The sequence below is a fragment of the Gymnoscopelus microlampas genome (genome assembly GCF_963454915.1).
Source record: "Gymnoscopelus microlampas genome assembly, chromosome: 11".
In the NCBI taxonomy this organism is placed as follows: Eukaryota; Metazoa; Chordata; class Actinopteri; order Myctophiformes; family Myctophidae; genus Gymnoscopelus; species Gymnoscopelus microlampas.
The window spans coordinates 54,398,156-54,415,187 of NC_139948.1; the positions used below are offsets into that span (position 1 = coordinate 54,398,156).

Consider the following 17,032-nt stretch of genomic DNA (forward strand, 5'->3'; position numbering starts at 1 on the left):
GTGCATTTAAGTCCTTATTCATGTCAAATATAACACCTTACTATTTAAGTCCTTATTCATGTCAAATATAACACCTTACTATTTAAGTCCTTATTCATGTCAAATATAACACCTTACTATTTAAGTCCTTATTCATGTCAAATATAACACCTTATTATTTAAGTCCTTATTCATATCAAAACTAACTCATCATTATTATTATTAAAGTCCTCATTCTGTTCCTTCATTCAGACCACTGTATGGAGCCCAGCATGCAGGTCAGGGTGATGGTTAAGAGGTTGAAGATCAGTTCTCCTGAACCATCCAGGACTGTTTCTATTAAACAAGAACCTGAAGACTACCTTGAAGAATATAAAGACCACCTTAAACAAGAACCTGAATACCACCTTAAACAAGAACCTGAATACCACCTTAAACAAGAACCTGAAGACCACCTTAAACAAGAACCTGAAGACCACCTTAAACAAGAACCCGAAGACCACCTTAAACAAGAACCTGAATACCACCTTAAACAAGAACCTGAAGACCACATTGAACAAGAACCCGAAGACCACCTTAAACAGGAACCTGAAGACCACCTTAAACAAGAACCTGAATACCACCTTAAACAAGAACCTGAAGACCACCGTGAAGAACCTGAAGACCACCTTATACAAGAACCTGAAGACTACCTTAAACAGGAACCCGTAGACCACCTTAAACAGGAACCTGAAGACCACCTTAAACAAGAACCTGGAGACCACTGTGAAGAACCTGAAGACCACCTTAAACAGGAACCTGAAGACCACCTTGAAGAACCCGAAGACCACCTTATACAAGAACCTGAAGACCACCTTAAACAGGAACCTGAAGACCACCTTGAAGAACATGAAGATCATCTTGAAGGTGAACCTGAAGACCACCTGGAAACCAGTAAGTTTCATGGTCTCTCTCTCTCTGTCTCTCTCTCTAATTATCTCTGCCAGGCAAGGCCGTGGCAGTGGTGGCCTTAGCTATGTTTCACCCGTTTCAATTGAAACAGGCCCCCGCCCTCAGGGGCTGACCGTTAGTACCCCCCCCCCCCCCTCCCAAAGCACAAAGTGTGTACTGGGACACCTGGGCTGGCACATCACATTCCAGAGGTGGCCCGTGCCCCCATAGGCTCCACCCCCTGGACACGCCATTGGTCCCCACACCGTAAAAAATACAATTTCTGGCCCATTGTTGACCATAGAGGCTTGTCAGTGAACTAAACATGGTCTTTTAACCCGTTAAAACCCGGAAAGCATCTGTGTCATTTTACATTTTTGCGTTGGTTATTCAAAAATACCAGATATACAAGCTCACTGTGAGCTTCTGTTTAAAAAACAAAATCTTACTTTTGTTCGCTTTTATTACGCCTTTGAAAATAGCAAGTCTCGGGGGCACGGTGGCGCAGTCGGTAGCGCTGTCGCCTCACAGCTAGAAGGTCCTGGGTTCGATTCCCGCCAGGGACGCTGTGGGTGCTGGGGGCGTGTCTTCTCCTCCGCGTCATCAGCGCCCACACCCAGGGTGGGGTTGGCGAAAGGGCCTACTCTGTGTGGAGTTTGCATGTTCTCCCCGTGTCTCCTAGGGTAGTTAATACCCTCACAAAAACATGTAGTAATCCTGGTCACTATACTGCCTCCCCCTGGTCAGCCGGGGGGCCTGATGGAGGGGAAGGGAACTGGTAGGAATAACGTGTTCCTTCCGCGTGCTACGTCCTACCAGGGAAACTCCCCCCTGTCAGGTGACAGTCAGTTGTCAGTTGGCTCTCATGCACTGAAGGAGGCATGAGCTCGGCCCTGGCCTCCCTGGCTGTGGGGGACTGGTGTAGCGCTGGTATAGGACTGGTGCAGGGCTGGTGTAGCGCCCAGGATCACTTAGGAAATTGGCACCGGGTGAAAAAAATGGGTTACAAAAATCGCAGGATAAAAAATAATAATAAAAAAAAAGAAAATGGCATGTCTCGGCCAAAAATACATTAAAAAAAAAAAGTCCATATGAGCCGAGATACAGGATTTTTAAGTAATAAGTTAACCAGGAAGTGAATGGTAGCGGCACATCTTCGGATCGTGATATGTCTGTGAAAAAAACTAAAAAACTCGTCCAAACTGGTCGTTGGCAGGCTGAGCCATAGCAGAATTCGACGAGTTAACTCGTCCATGGCAGGCAATACATTAATGTGGATTTTATTGCATTTATCCCTGTTCTCCTAACAAACCTTTCCTGTTCCTCTCTCTACAGCAACAAAGCAGAGACATCACTGTGACCGCTGTGGCAGAACCTACGCTTTGCTGTGGCGTCTCAAAAAACACCAGAAGACACCTCACACTGGAAGGAAACCCGACCGGCGTGGCCAAAGCTACGCTCACCCGGCCGGTCTCACCGGAGAGAGCTTCGTGCGGTCTGAACGAGAGAAACCCTACCAGTGTGACCGGTGTAGCAAAAGCTACGTTTCCAGATCTGGACTGAGTTCACACCGGGCCACTCACACGACCGCAGGGAAGCCGTTCCGCTGTGAACAATGCGGGAAGAGGTTTGTGCGCGAAGGTCCATTAAAGGTCCACAGACGCTCTCACACGGACGACAAACCCTTTAAATGTGATCGGTGTGAGAAAAGCTTCAAGAGCCGGTACGACGCGAAGCGCCACCGCGCCATTCACACCCTGCCCTTCAGCTGTGACCGCTGTGAGATGAGCTTCAGGGATTCGCGGACGTTGAAGTTTCATCAGTACGTCCACACGGGACAGAAGAAGCGCTTCTGCTGTGAGCTATGTGGGAAGTCTTACCACGACGTGAGAGACTTACAATATCATCAGCACATCCACAGCGGGGAGAAACCGTTCCGTTGTGACCACCAGTGTGGGAAAGCATTCATCACTGCCAAAGATCTGAAGAGGCATCAGAGAACTCACACTGGAGAGAAACCCTACCACTGTACTTATTGCGGCACCAGATTTGCTGTCAGGCATCATTTAAAACGTCATTTACAGAGTTACCACACCGATCTTTCTCCACAGTAAAAGCATTTATTTTACTGTGTTTACAGAATACCAGGGCTTAATTTCAACCTGCCTCCTGCGCTCCGGGACCTCTAGAAGGTGTTCTGTCACCTCAGATGCACATATAATACAATATGTTTTTATATAGGGTATTTATTATTAATTCAGCTTTCACATTTTCCCCTCAATGTCCCTTCCCACAATGAAAAAGGACTGTAGATTAAATTAAACTGAGTTGTGTGCGTAAATCTGCGTTTTGAGCTTGTAGATCTGCTATTTTTGCTATTTTAGAATTGGAATCCTGATTTTTTTTGTTGCTATTTTTTAATTGGAATCCTGAAAAGTAACATTTTTATTTAATTTCAAATGCATTTAGTTATACTTATGTTAACTTTATGAACTTAAATACAAATACATTGAACATAAAACAAACAATATAATGTTAATACTAGTCATTAAGCTACTAATATAGACTGAAGTCATTAAAGTGGGTCATGTTTACATGTTATGAATCATAACAGCTGAAATCAATAATATATCACTATTCTGATATTAACCCATAGAGACCGGAAGCCGATTCTACATAATGATAATGATAATGATAATGATTTTATTTGTATAGCGCTTTTCTAAACAAAGTTCCAAAGTGCTTTACAGACATGTCAAAACAAGTAATAAAAACAACCAAGCAGTAGTAACAACATACAACAAAAATATACAGCAATAGAAAAAACGAATAGACTTAAGAAAAACATTTAGCATACAAGTGTGTTTTCAGGAGAGATTTAAAATAAAGCACCGATTGTGCCAGCCTCAGCTTCTCGGGGAGGGCGTTCCATAGCCCAGGGGCCCGGATTGAAAAAGCCCGCTCACCCCGGGTAACAAGGTTTGCTGTAGGAGCGACTAACAGAGCCTTGCCTGAGGACCTTAAGTTACGCTCCGGTTTGTAGGGCTCCAACATATCAGAAATATATTTGGGAGCCTGGCCATGCAGGGCTTTGAAAGTAATAAGTAAAATTTTAAAATCGCTTCTTGCGCTAACAGGTAGCCAATGGAGAGCCGCCAATATAGGGGTGATATGGTCACGCCTCCTAGTATTAGTTAAAAGCCTAGCGGCAGAGTTTTGAACTAGTTGAAGACGGGATAAAACTTTTTTGCTCAGGCCGGAGTATAGGGAATTGCAGTAGTCTAGTCTTGAAGAAATGAAGGCATGAATGACTATTGTAAGGTCTGCGACTGACAGAAATGATTTAATTTTGGCTATGTTCCTTAGTTGAAAGTAACAGGATTGGACAGTTTTTGTTACCTGTAGGTTGAAGGAGAGGTTGGAATCGAACATCACGCCTAGGTTACGGGCAGCCAGGGTTACATTTGAGGACAGTGTTCCTAGTTCGGAGTGGAAGGGGTGGGTGGTGTTTTGGGGGCCAAAAAATATTATTTCCGATTTTGTTTCATTAAGCTGGAGAAAATTTTGGGACATCCAGAGTTTGATATCAGACAGACATGACAGAAGGTGGGACATATTTCCAGTGACACCGGGTTTGAGGGGGATGTAGAGCTGGGTGTCATCCGCATAGCAGTGGAAATGAATACCGTGTTTGCGAATAATATCACCAATAGGCAGCATGTATGTAGTGAAAAGTAAGGGACCCAAAATTGACCCCTGGGGGACGCCACATTTTAGGGGAGCCCGGGATGAGGAGGCCTCCCCAATTACCACTGAGAAATCCCTACCAGTCAGATATGAGCTAAACCACTCGAGCGCTACCTCATTAACGCCGACCCAATTTTTCAGGCGGTCCAAGAGCAAACGGTGGTCCACCGTATCAAAAGCCGAGCTCAGGTCAAGTAAAAATAAAACTGAGCAGTCACCGACATCCGCAGCCATTAAAAGATCATTTGTGACCTTTAAAAGTGCAGTTTCAGTGCTGTGCAGTGCCCGGAAACCTGATTGAAATATTTAAAAAATTGAATTAAAATTCATAAAAGAGATAAGTTGCTGGGATACTATTTTTTCTAAAAGTTTTGATAAAAAAAGGTAGTTTGGATATTGGCCTAAAATTATTTAAAACTAGGGGATCCAGTGATGGCTTTTTTAAAAGAGGTTGGACCAAGGCACTTTTCAGGCTTGTGGGGAAAACGCCAGTGGAGAGGGAGCAGTTAATGATCCTTAAGATAGTGGGCCCAACTGTAGCTAAAGTCTCCTTCAGGAATGACGTGGGTAAAATATCTAGTGGGCAAGATGAAGATTTCATATGAGAAATGGTGTCCCTGAGAGTTTCAATTGTAACGGGTTCAAAGGAGGAGAGTTGAAAAAGTGGCTGCTGGTTATCGACCTGATCACTCAGACTCGGACACAACCCCTGTCTAATTACCTCAATTTTATTTATAAAGTGCTGGAGAAATTCTTCACATTTTTTTAGAGAAGCTTCTAATGACTGAGATGGTGGTGGGTTTATAACAGATTCAATGGATTGAAACAGTATCCTGGGATTGTGGGAGTGGTCAGCAATAAGTTTAGAAAAATAACCACTTCTAGCCTTCATAACGGCGGACTGATAGCTAGACATCAGCTCTCTCAGAATAATATAAGAGGAGTTGAGCTTGTCTTTCTTCCACTTACGTTCTGCCTGTCTGCACAGCTTTTTTATATCTCTAGTCTCTTCATTTTGCCACGAAAGGGCCTTAGGTTTTACATATTTAGTTTTAAAAGGGGCAATTGAGTCGAGGATTTGTGTACAGGTACTGTTAAAAACATTTACAAGCTCATTGACAGAATGGTGTGCAGATAGAGGGGGGGAAATAACTGCAAATGCCTGTTGGAATTGATGGTTGGAATTGGATTTAAAAGCCCGTGAACGCCTAGATGCCGGCGGCTGAGGGGCAGATGTTGGGAGCACGGATTCAAACTGAAGAGCTTTATGGTCTGAGGGGAGGAAATCTGAAATATTAAGGTTATTAAGAGAGACACCATGGGAAAGCACTAAGTCAAGTGTGTGGCCTAGTCGATGAGTGGGACCATTGATGTGCTGCAAAAGATTAAAAGATTCATAAAGTGATATAAAATCAGTTGCTAAAACGGATGAGGGACAACAGACATGAATATTATAATCACCTAAAATGTATAGTCTGTCGTATTGGGCCATAATTAGAGATAAAAGCACTGAAAATTCTTCTAAAAAGCCTGTGCTTTTCGGAGGCCTGTAAATTAAAACACATAAAATTGGGCTTTTCCCTTTAATCAAAATGCTAAGAATCTCAAAAGAGGAGAAGCTTCCAAAGTCAACAGTGGAGCATTTTATGGAGTTGTTATAAATAATTGCAAGGCCCCCACCCCTGGACAATCTAGGGCAATTAAAAAATGAAAAATCAGGGGGGCACGTGTCGTTGATAGTATAGCCAAGTCATTTATATCTAACCAAGACTCAGTGATAAAGAATAGGTCTATTTTAGAAGACACGATAAGATCTCTACAAATAAAGGACTTATGTTTCAGGGATCTGACATTTAAAAGACATAATACTACGGGTGAGGTATCAGGAGAAATTAGGTTAGCATGATCATCGTAAATAGAGGGTTTAATTAAGTTATTTTTGTTGACAGCGCAAGCTGGTGGGGTGCGTGTATAACGCCTAAGTCCACAGATAACTGGTATTTGCAAATGGGTATTATTAATGCTGGAGGGACAGCAGAGATTTTCTACTAGTGGGAACTAAAGAGACAGATGGGGCCATAGAAGAGGAGCGGGACGTTTCCTGCTTCTGAGACCAAAACAGTCAATCACGTGGTGCAGAGTGGACAGAGCGCACAATGTTATCTGACAACACACGCGCACCCAAATAGTTCGGGTGTAGACCATCCCTCTTAAAAAGTGACGGGTGCTTCCAAAATGAATCAAAATTGTCAACAAACCCAAGTTTTTGGGATTTACTCTCTGACCGGAGCCAGTTATGGAGATAGAGGACTCTGCTGAAGTGGCCACCCATACCGCGGGGCAGCGTAGCGGTGGGACCAGAGATGAATGCAGGAATGCCAGAGATTTTGAGGAAATCAAAGAGGGCTCTGAAATGTTTTTGGTCACTTCCGAGTGGCTTTTGAAGGAGTCATTTATGCCTACATGGACCACGAGCCGTTTGATGGTGGATGGGAAAGTTGGCAGGGACTCCTGGAGATACTGTAGTATGACGGGGACAGTGGCCCCTGGAAGGCAAAACAGTTGTTGCATTGAAAAAGCGCACATTTCTAACAATGGAATCTCCAACTATAAGTGTGGTGGGGGGGAAAAGTGGCCGAAGGGAAGGGAACTCGGTATCGCCTGTGGTTGGAGGTGATGGTACCGGGGCAACAGGTGGTCCCAGAGCATCGGATGGAGGCGATGGTGGTACCAGAGCAACCGGCTGGGCAGGAGATGGTGTATGGGGTTTCTCCACCGGAGCTGGAGTAGAGGGTTTAACCGCAGGCTGACGGTTCTGAGTACCCCCCGACGATGGAGATGGAGCGGGGCTTCTTTTTCTACTCCCCGAACGCCTGGTGACGGCTGAGAACAACATCTTATGGCGCGCGGAGGATGACGATGTCCGTTGTTCCGATGGACATTTAGCCCCACAGAGGCCTCTGCGTCGGACGAATCCTTCTCAGGGACCGCGGTGGCGATGGTATCTGGGCCAACGGAAAGGAAGGAGTCGAGAAAGAGCTCGTCGTCCCTGATCCCATGCAGCAATGCAATCCTTCCCTCCAGCACGGACACCTTCTCGGTCAGACGGACACAGTTGTCGCAGCCAGGGGTAAGTGGAGGCATGATGTTGAAATCTGTGGGTGAAATAGCTGTGGCCAGTAAAAGTGGCAATATGACAGAGTAGAAAGAAACTATGGCAAGTGCAGGCTCTAGAGTAGCCTTTGGTACTGTAGGAAACGTACACGCAAGGGCTACACAACGGTAGCCCACAGCGGAGAGTAGATTCGAATGTATTCAGTGGATCCTATACGGAGCGGGACCTACCAGCCAAGGCCCAGAGACTGGGCCTATTGCGGGGAGAAAGCCTCAGATACGGTAGAGTAGGTGGACGTCTCTCTGGTCGTATGCTGTTAGCTCGAGGCTAGCGAGCTGTCAAACTCGCTAGCATCCGCCGGCTTGTAGTCCAAACGCTGTGTCACTGCGGTCGTGAGTCGCATAGGACAACCGAACACAGTTTAACTGTGGTTTGGTGCAACCGATCGTAATAACAAAATAGCACAATTAAAGTATACCACTAAAACAACACAGGACTTAAGTAACTCTTAAAAAATAAGGCGCAAAAGTCTGTTAAATATAGTAATTTGGAGACACATTTAGGAGACAGAAAACTGTCTCCTAAATCTCAACAGTTTTCTGAAAAACGTATGTTTCTATATCAGTGGTGCTCAATCTTTTTCATGTCAAGGACCCCCAAAATTATATGTATTTGGCCGCGGACCCCCATCAAAATATTTTGTTCCAGGGACCCCCAGAAGCAAAGATTTGAGTTAAAAATGTTCCCTTTAAAAAATATATATATTTCAAAGATTTGCACACATTTTCACGATTTTTCAAAAATAGCAGATCTACAAGCTCGTAGCGCGGCACTCGGTGCCGCGCTATGAGCTTGTAGATCTGCTATTTTTGAATAGCCCAAAGTGTAAAATAATGATTTTTAGCTCAAGTCTAAAAATGACACAGTTCCAGGTCTTAATGGGTTAAAGCGGGTCCTGTTTGCATGTTTGTTATTGTAACAGCTGAAATCAATAATATATCACTATTCTGATATTAACCTGCAGGCTGCCCAGAGTGAGCGATGCTGCAGATACTCAACCAGGGGAAGTTTATATGATCTGGTTCCCCTTAGCTTCAGGCCGCTTCAGGGAAAAAATGTGTTCTCTCACGCAGACACTACCCTGTGGAACGCCCTCGCTTCAGCCCTAAAATACATACATTCTCTAAAGATTTAAAAAGGACCTCAAATCATGGCTCCATCTTAACAACAACTGGTCTTAGTTAGACCCTTACCCCGGATAGCCTGCTGCTTTGTGTGCTTTTCTCAGGACACCTTCTGGTCCTTTATGATCATAATGATCATAATGATCACCTTCTGGTCCTTTATGATCATAATGATCATAATGATCACCTTCTGGTCCTTTATGATCATAATGATCATAATGATCACCTTCTGGTCCTTTATGATCATAATGATCATAATGATCACCTTCTGGTCCTTTATGATCATAATGATCATAAGGATCACCTTCTGGTCCTTTATGATCATAATGATCATAATGATCACCTTCTGGTCCTTTATGATCATAATGATCATAAGGATCACCTTCTGGTCCTTTATGATCATAATGATCATAATGATCACCTTTTGGTCCTTTATGATCATAATGATCATAATGATCATAATGATCACCTTCTGGTCCTTTATGTACATAATGATCATAATGATCACCTTCTGGTCCTTTATGATCATAATGATCATAATGATCACCTTCTGGTCCTTTATGATCATAATGATCATAAGGATCACCTTCTGGTCCTTTATGATCATAATGATCATAATGATCACCTTCTGGTCCTTTATGATCATAATGATCATAATGATCATAATGATCACCTTCTGGTCCTTTATGTACATAATGATCATAATGATCATAAGGATCACCTTCTGGTCCTTTATGTACATAATGATCATAAGGATCACCTTCTTGTCCTTTATGTATAGCTGTAAATACATAAGGGTCAAATCTTTGTCTCGTGGTTGTTTGTGTTTGTGTGGTGCAACTAAGGTGAACCACAATGGAAACAAGGCTTTGTTTGTGTATAGTCCACGTTGGCGTTGTATTAATGAATGACACTGTGGTTTTTTTAAACTGCCAATTAAGTATCCTACCTAAGTGTCTCTCCAGAATAAAGTCAGTCAGTCAGTTAACATTTTCTTTATTCAGAATAAAATAATCCATGAAATCTCAAACCAGGAACTAGTGGTTCCATAACTGTCATGGAAATGTTCGCTTTATAAGAATATAAATATATTAATTTGCACACATTTTCTCGATTTTTCAAAAATAGCAGATCTACAAGCTCATAGTGCGGCACTCGGTGCCGCGCTATGAGACATTTTGCGACAGTGGCAACGAAAAAGTCCCTCTTAACTGGAAGAAACGTCAGGCAGACCTCTGCCTGACGTTTCTTCCAGTTAAGAGGGACTTTTTCGTTGCCACTGTCGCAAAATGTCTCGTTCAGGGTGGGATTGTCGGGTCTCTTCTCTACATGTAAAGTGTCTTGAGACAACTTGTTGTGATTTGACACTTTAATAAAATTGAATTGAATTGAACCACGTTAGCCCTATTTTATACCTAGGCTATTTGAAAATAGCAGATCTACAAGCTCACAACGCCTTGTAGTTGCGAGGTGTTGTGAGATTGTAGATTGGCTATTTTTGTCTAATGTTCCCCTCATAATGGGATGCTAGCCCCCCCCCCCCCCCATGTCGTAGCTATGAGGCTGTTGAAGACCCATGATCTATATGAATTGAATACATAGGACCACAATGGAAACAAGCACTCAATCGTACCGCTGTACTGTTACAATCTGTTAATAATCAATAATTCAATCAATCAATCAATCAATACTGTATAATTATTCGTTCAATTCATTCTCAACTCAATCAATACACACACACACACACACACACACACACACACACACACACACACACACACACACACACACACACACACACACACCCACCCACACACACACACACACACACACACACACACACACACACACACACACACACACACACACACACACACACACACACACACACACACACACACACACACACACACACACACAGGTAGCTTCAGTGAAAGGGTAGATTTTATTAGTCAGACTGCAGTGACAAAAACAATGACAAATACAGACGAGCCCTTTATGTGTTTCATTAAACTCACGTAAACATAAACATAATGTGCTTACATAAACATAAGCACAGTACTTGAGTAAATGTATTTAGTTACTCTTGTAAGATGGATATAGGGTTAGGTTTAACATGCTTGGCTGACGATGGGGGTGAACAGCTTGTCCCAGACCTCCACCTTCAGACTAGCAGCACCCATGGGTGACATGGTGGCTCTGACGTCCAGGTAGTTTCCTACGTAGTTGATCCCTGAGCCGTTGGCCTCCATCCGGACGAAGCCCTGAGGCTGCTTGTCGTAATACATCTCTTTGTACAGGGCCTCGTCACACTGGCGCCCCCTAGCGTACACTCCCACTGCGAACCTGTGAACGACAGAAGATATTATTATTATATTATTAGATATTATTGTTATTTTAACAAAACACACATTAACCACTTCAGCCCTGTTTACATCCACAGACAAATACGCAGGGACGTGCACAGATAGACTCTAGGTGGTGGTAGAGCACCTGCCCTTTGCCCTCTTGACCAGAAGTGCCCTTTTTTCAGTTTACAGCAGGGGTCTTCAACAGGGGGTCCGGGACCCCTAGGGGGTCATCATAGTGACTACAGGGGGTCCGCCAAATTTTTATGTGATATGATTTTTCTTTTTACCATAACCATCGAAACCTAGCATCCCTTTTCTGAGGAGAACTTTAGCCAAAAATAGCAGATCTACAAGCTACGTTCGGTGCCGCGCACCGAACGATCTCCAAAAATACACAACGCCTCGCGCTGCGAGGCGTTGTGTATTTTTGGCAAAGAGGTATAGGTGTAGAGGGAAAAAAGAGCAGACCAAGTAAACAAAAAAAAGTATAATTTACTTGAGCACCTGCCCCTCAAAATGTCTGTGCACGCCACTGCAAATACTTTTGTGCCAGGGACCCCCCGTACCAGATTTGTGTATTGAAAATGTTTCAGAAATATTCCCCATTTTTTACTTTTTTACCCCAAGATGTTTTGGATAATAGCAGATCTACAAGCTCACGTCACAAAATGAACCACTTTTCAAACATGTTGAGCTTGAGCTAGATAGAACATGACATATAGATATATATTAGATAGAACATGACAGATAGATATATATATTAGATAGAACATGACATATAGATATATATTAGATAGAACATGACATATAGACAGTGGTGTGTTCTACCGTCAGATGCTGTGTACGGCGTATACCTTGAGATTTCTTTCCGTCGCCACCGTATACCTTCAAAAACTGTTCAAAACAGCGTATCTGATACGTTGATACGCATCTGATACGCTGCACCCAGGAGTGGCTACTGGCTGGGCTGGGGGGCGCAGCAATACAAATAGCAAATGTGTGGTCTGACCATCTGACTAGTCTAACTCTGAGGTGATGGCTTATCATGTGCGTGGCTATTGTTCTTGAGGTGATAATTAATGGCTACTGGCGAAGGAATTCACACATTTCAACGACCTGCCATTCACTTCATTGACTAGGTCACTGAATTGAGTACTTCATTAGTATTCAAATTGCGCGTCATAGCACAGCAAAACACAGTTTTGTCAATACAGTTTGTGTCTTCAATGCCAAGTTAATTCTGTAATAGATACAGGAAGGCTCGCTGTTAACACTGCTATATCTGATAAGCCTAACCATCATTTATTTATAACAATCCTTGCACTTCTATGGTAATATGTATGTATTTTTTAAATGCATCCAAGGCTAAAAGCAGCTCCGAAGTGGTTGAGTTACAGGGTGATTAACATTAGAAACAGTAGAAAATCAGTACAAAGCATATTGTAAGTGTAGGCTACTCAGTGTTACTGTGAAACTGGGCCTGAGTGGGCCTGGCCGAGTTTGTTGCATTGAAAATGCATCTAAGCTTGGAAGTGGTTGAGCTCAGGTGATCAGACATCAGTAAGGAAAATAAGTACAAAAGAAAAATCAGTACAAAGCATATTGCGTGTGGGGCACACGCGCGGAAAATTTTCACATTAAATATTTTCACGCGCGTGCAATTTTTTTTACATTTAATTCATTATAGACGCCCGCATGCCGTGCGTGTGGGAGGCAGGGAATAATCATAGTATACCTTCAAGAAAAAACTAGAACACAACACTGCATATAGATATATATTAGATAGAACATGACATAGAATCTATGTCATGTTCTATCTAATATATATCTATGTCATAGATATATATTAGATAGAACATGACATATAGATATATATTAGGTAGAACATGACATATAGATATATATTAGATAGAACATGACATGTAGATATATATTAGATAGAACATGACATATAGATAGATATGATAGAACATGACATATAGATATATATTAGATAGAACATGACATATAGATATAGATAGAACATGACATATAGATATATATTAGATAGAACATGACATATAGGAGCTTGTACAAGTCATGTCCGGTGCCGACACGCCAACACGACGCTGCTGACTAACGCTGATATTAAAGTTAAAATTAAGAGTTTATAGGAGTTTTTACGGAGTAAAAACTTTACCTACGCTGAGTAACTGCTCAGGTGCACTCTTTATCTCGGACTCGACCACGGAGAAGTAAGAAGAAACCGTCTGAACGTACTGACAAGTCGAGAGTTGCAAACAAACAGGCTACCACCAGTTGAGCGTTGAATGGTGCGGTGGTGAATGCAAGGTTTACGCAGCAGGACCACGCCAGACGCGGCCGACATGACGAATGTACAGATAATGGAACAACTTAACAAAATGAACGGCAAAATGGATGACCTGAAGGCTAGCTTTGACAAGAAGCTAACTAGTAAGGTAGACGGTCTGGAGAAGTCATTGGACAAGACTATAAGAGAGAACCAGAAGCTATTAATGAGTGAAATGGAAAGATGCCGAAAAGAGATGAAAGAGGGGCTCGACTTGGAGATAAGCCGGCTACAGGCGCGTCTGGAAGGTTTGGAGATGAAGATAACAGGCGGGAGTGGGACATCTGCCCCGCGATTTGATCCAGAAGTGTCACTGATAATATACGGCCTGCAACAAGAAGAGGATGAGGATATACTGGCGAAGATTATTCTGATGTTCACCGAGGGCCTAGGCAGTGATATTGTGGCTAAAGAAGCGGAGAGGATGAGAAGGAGAGGTGACGCGCCTGGTGTGGTTAAAGTGGAATGTAACTCGAGGGAGGAGAAAATCTCAATTCTGAGAATGAAGCAAAAGCTGAGAGAACAACCTGCCTATGAAAAAGTGTACGTGAAATCTGCCAAGTCCCACACTGAGCGCCTGATAGAAATAAACTTCAAAACCATCCTGAAAGAAATGCCACAAGGAAAAGACTATTTCATCGCGGGAAACGGACGGCTCTTGAAACGAGAGGACGCACTTGGAGGGAGGAGGTCGAGGAGTTGGGATGAAGAGGGGAGGAGGAGGTGGGAGGAGAGGAGACCACCGGGAGGGTATTAAAGGGAGCACGATTGAAATGTGGCAAGTACTGAGTTAAGAGAATCAATTTCACTTGCACATTGGAACGTAAATGGCTGGACAGATATTAACCACAAACTCAGAACAGTTATTTTACAGTCACTAGACGCAGATATTATTTCTTTGAATGAAACCCACCTACGTGGAGAGGGCATTATTGACATTGAGGGGTACATATGGTTTGGACATAACAGAATCACACACATGAGAGCACCTAGAGCATCAGGGGGAGTGGGGATTCTTGTAAAATCATGGATATTTGCTAAATACACAATTGAAATAATTGACAAATCTATGGATGGAATTATTGGGTTATCTTTTAAACATAGGAAGTCAGAATACTCTTTTGTTATATTTTCTTGTTATTTACCTCCAGAATTATCTCCATGGGGCAGAGATGCAACTTCTTTTATTTGTCATTTGTTAAGTCAAATGTATTTATGTTCAGAAACGGATGCCATCTATATATGTGGAGATCTGAATGCCAGAATAGGAGGACTGAATGATTTCATTCCGGAGATTGATAATATTCCACCCCGAATTGCACTGGATGATTATGTGAATAAGCATGGTGAAACTTTACTTGAATTTTCAAGATACTCTAAAATGTGTGTGGTCAATGGCAGAATCTGCCATCTGGGGGATAATTTTACATCAGTGTCCTCAAAGGGCAAAGCAACTGTGGATTACATAATTACCCCCTCTGACTGTCTGGAACATTTGTTTTGGGTTTAAAGTTTTATTGGCAACTGAAATGGTGGAAAATGCTGGGTGTTTTGATTTAATAGGAGATCGTAGTCGATTGCCAGATCACTCTCTGTTGTTTATACAATTTTACGTTGATCTTGTAGAATCTACTTCTAATAATGTCACATCTCCTACGCAACCTATTATAAGACCTATTAAAAGACGGGTTAGGAGAAATATTCCTGAGGCCTTTCTAAGTTCCAATATGGCTCAAGTAGCAATCCAGAATTTAATTTGTAAATTAGAAGCTTCTGCCCAAAAACAAGATGAATTAGATAAGTGGTATGATGAATTGTGTAAAGTGATTCACACAGAACTAGGGAAAGATGATAAAAGCAAAAGGAAGGGACCCTATAAGCCATATAAATCACATAAGCCATATTGGAACCAAGAATTGGGGGCCTTATGGTCTGAAATGCGTAATGCAGAAAAAATATATTTACGTTCTGAAGGAAAAGACCAAAGAATCCAAAGCAGAAAGGCATTTAAAAGTAAACAATATTTGTTTGACAAGAAGCTCAGATTGTACAAAAGGAGGTACCAGAGAGGCCTATCAATGAATCTAGAACACACTCAATCTAACAACCCTCAGTGTTTCTGGAGTGAGATTAACAAACTGGGCCCCAAACGGCATAGGAAGATTCCTATGGAAGTTTGGCAAGGGCAAGAGTTATCCTCAGACAGAGAGACTGTGCTTGGGGAATGGGAGAAGGGATTCTCTGGTCTTTTTTCAAAAAATGAAATAGGTTTTGACGAGAGCTTTTATGCTGAGATATGTTCACATAAGAGAAATTTAGAGGAACAGCACAGTGACAATGATTTGAACAGAGAGCTGAGTAGGGAGGAGGTTCAACAAGCAATTGACATGGCTAAAAGAGGAAAAGCTCTGGGTATTGAAGAGCTGTACAATGAGGTGCTTAAATCACCTAAATTGGCTGATGTTCTCTATCGCTTATTTAAATGCTGTTTTAATTTTGGTATTTTGCCTTCCATCTGGCTGAAATCCATTATAAATCCAATACCTAAGTCTTCTAAAGATGATCCAAGGGTACCATTAAATTACAGAGGTATTAGCTTACTTAGCACAGTTTATAAATTGTACTCTTCTCTTTAAAATCGTAGGTTGATGGCATTCTTGGAACATAATCACCTTTTAGAAGATGAACAAAATGGTTTTCGTAAAAAAAGGGCCTGCATAGATCACATACACAGTATGTACTATAATTAGAAATAGAATGCAGGAAAATAAATCAACTTTTGCATGTTTTATTGATTTCCAAAAGGCTTTTGATTTTGTTGATAGAGATCTTCTTTTATTTAGGCTGCTTACAACAGGAATTAATGGAACATTTTATTCCGCTATCCAGTCCATTTATAAAGCACCTGTGGCCTGTGTCAAGCTAAATGAATTTTATACCACATGGTTTCCCACACCATCAGGGGTAAAACAAGGAGACTCGCTTTCCCCAACTCTCTTTGCTATTTTTATAAATGACTTGGCAAAGGAAATAAAACAGATGGGAGTGGGAATAACATGTGGGGAAGAGAAAGTGAGTACTTTGCTTTATGCCGATGATTTAATTTTTATGGCCGAGAATGAAGATGACATGCAGAAAATGTTAACTTGTGCTGATGGTTGGTGTAAGAAATGGCGCCTTTCAATTAACCCAAAAAAGACAGAGGTTATGGAATTTAGAAAACCTGGTAGGAAAAGAAGTGAATATCAATTTCACTTTGGCTGTAACAAACTTGAATTCACAAGCAAGTATAAATACCTTGGACTTTTCCTTGATGAACATATGTCATTTTTACACGGGACATCAGTGCTAGCAGACTCGGCAAGTAGAGCTCTAG

General features: G+C 42.2%; 2 protein-coding genes across 3 annotated transcripts in view; one reads left to right on the top strand and one right to left on the bottom strand.

Moving 5' to 3' along the window:
• The first annotated feature begins 235 nt into the window (after positions 1-235).
• LOC311055252 (uncharacterized protein) lies at positions 236-3,197 on the top strand. The gene is made up of 2 exons (XM_084071375.1): positions 236-912; positions 2,245-3,197. The coding sequence occupies exons 1-2, from the start codon at positions 240-242 to the stop codon at positions 3,021-3,023; spliced, it is 1,452 nt and encodes a 483-aa protein (XP_083927501.1). The 5' UTR covers positions 236-239; the 3' UTR covers positions 3,024-3,197.
• A 7,684-nt stretch (positions 3,198-10,881) lies between these two features.
• The window catches only part of LOC311055538 (DELTA-actitoxin-Afr1c-like), a 98,492-nt gene continuing 92,341 nt past the window's right edge, over positions 10,882-17,032 (bottom strand). For both annotated transcript variants that reach the window (XM_084071764.1, XM_084071765.1), the window contains one exon: positions 10,882-11,301. In XM_084071764.1, coding sequence (XP_083927890.1) covers positions 11,067-11,301 — 235 coding nt within the window. In that variant the 3' untranslated portion in view covers positions 10,882-11,066. The remainder of the gene's footprint in view (positions 11,302-17,032) is intronic.

Bases quoted from the DNA above. Each gene is read 5' to 3' on its own strand.
- LOC311055252 (XM_084071375.1), top strand. From the start codon at position 240: ATGGAGCCCAGCATGCAGGTCAGGGTGATGGTTAAGAGGTTGAAGATC. The intron at 913-2,244 runs GTAAGTTTCATG...CTCTCTCTACAG, and splicing joins TGAAGACCACCTGGAAACCA to CAACAAAGCAGAGACATCAC.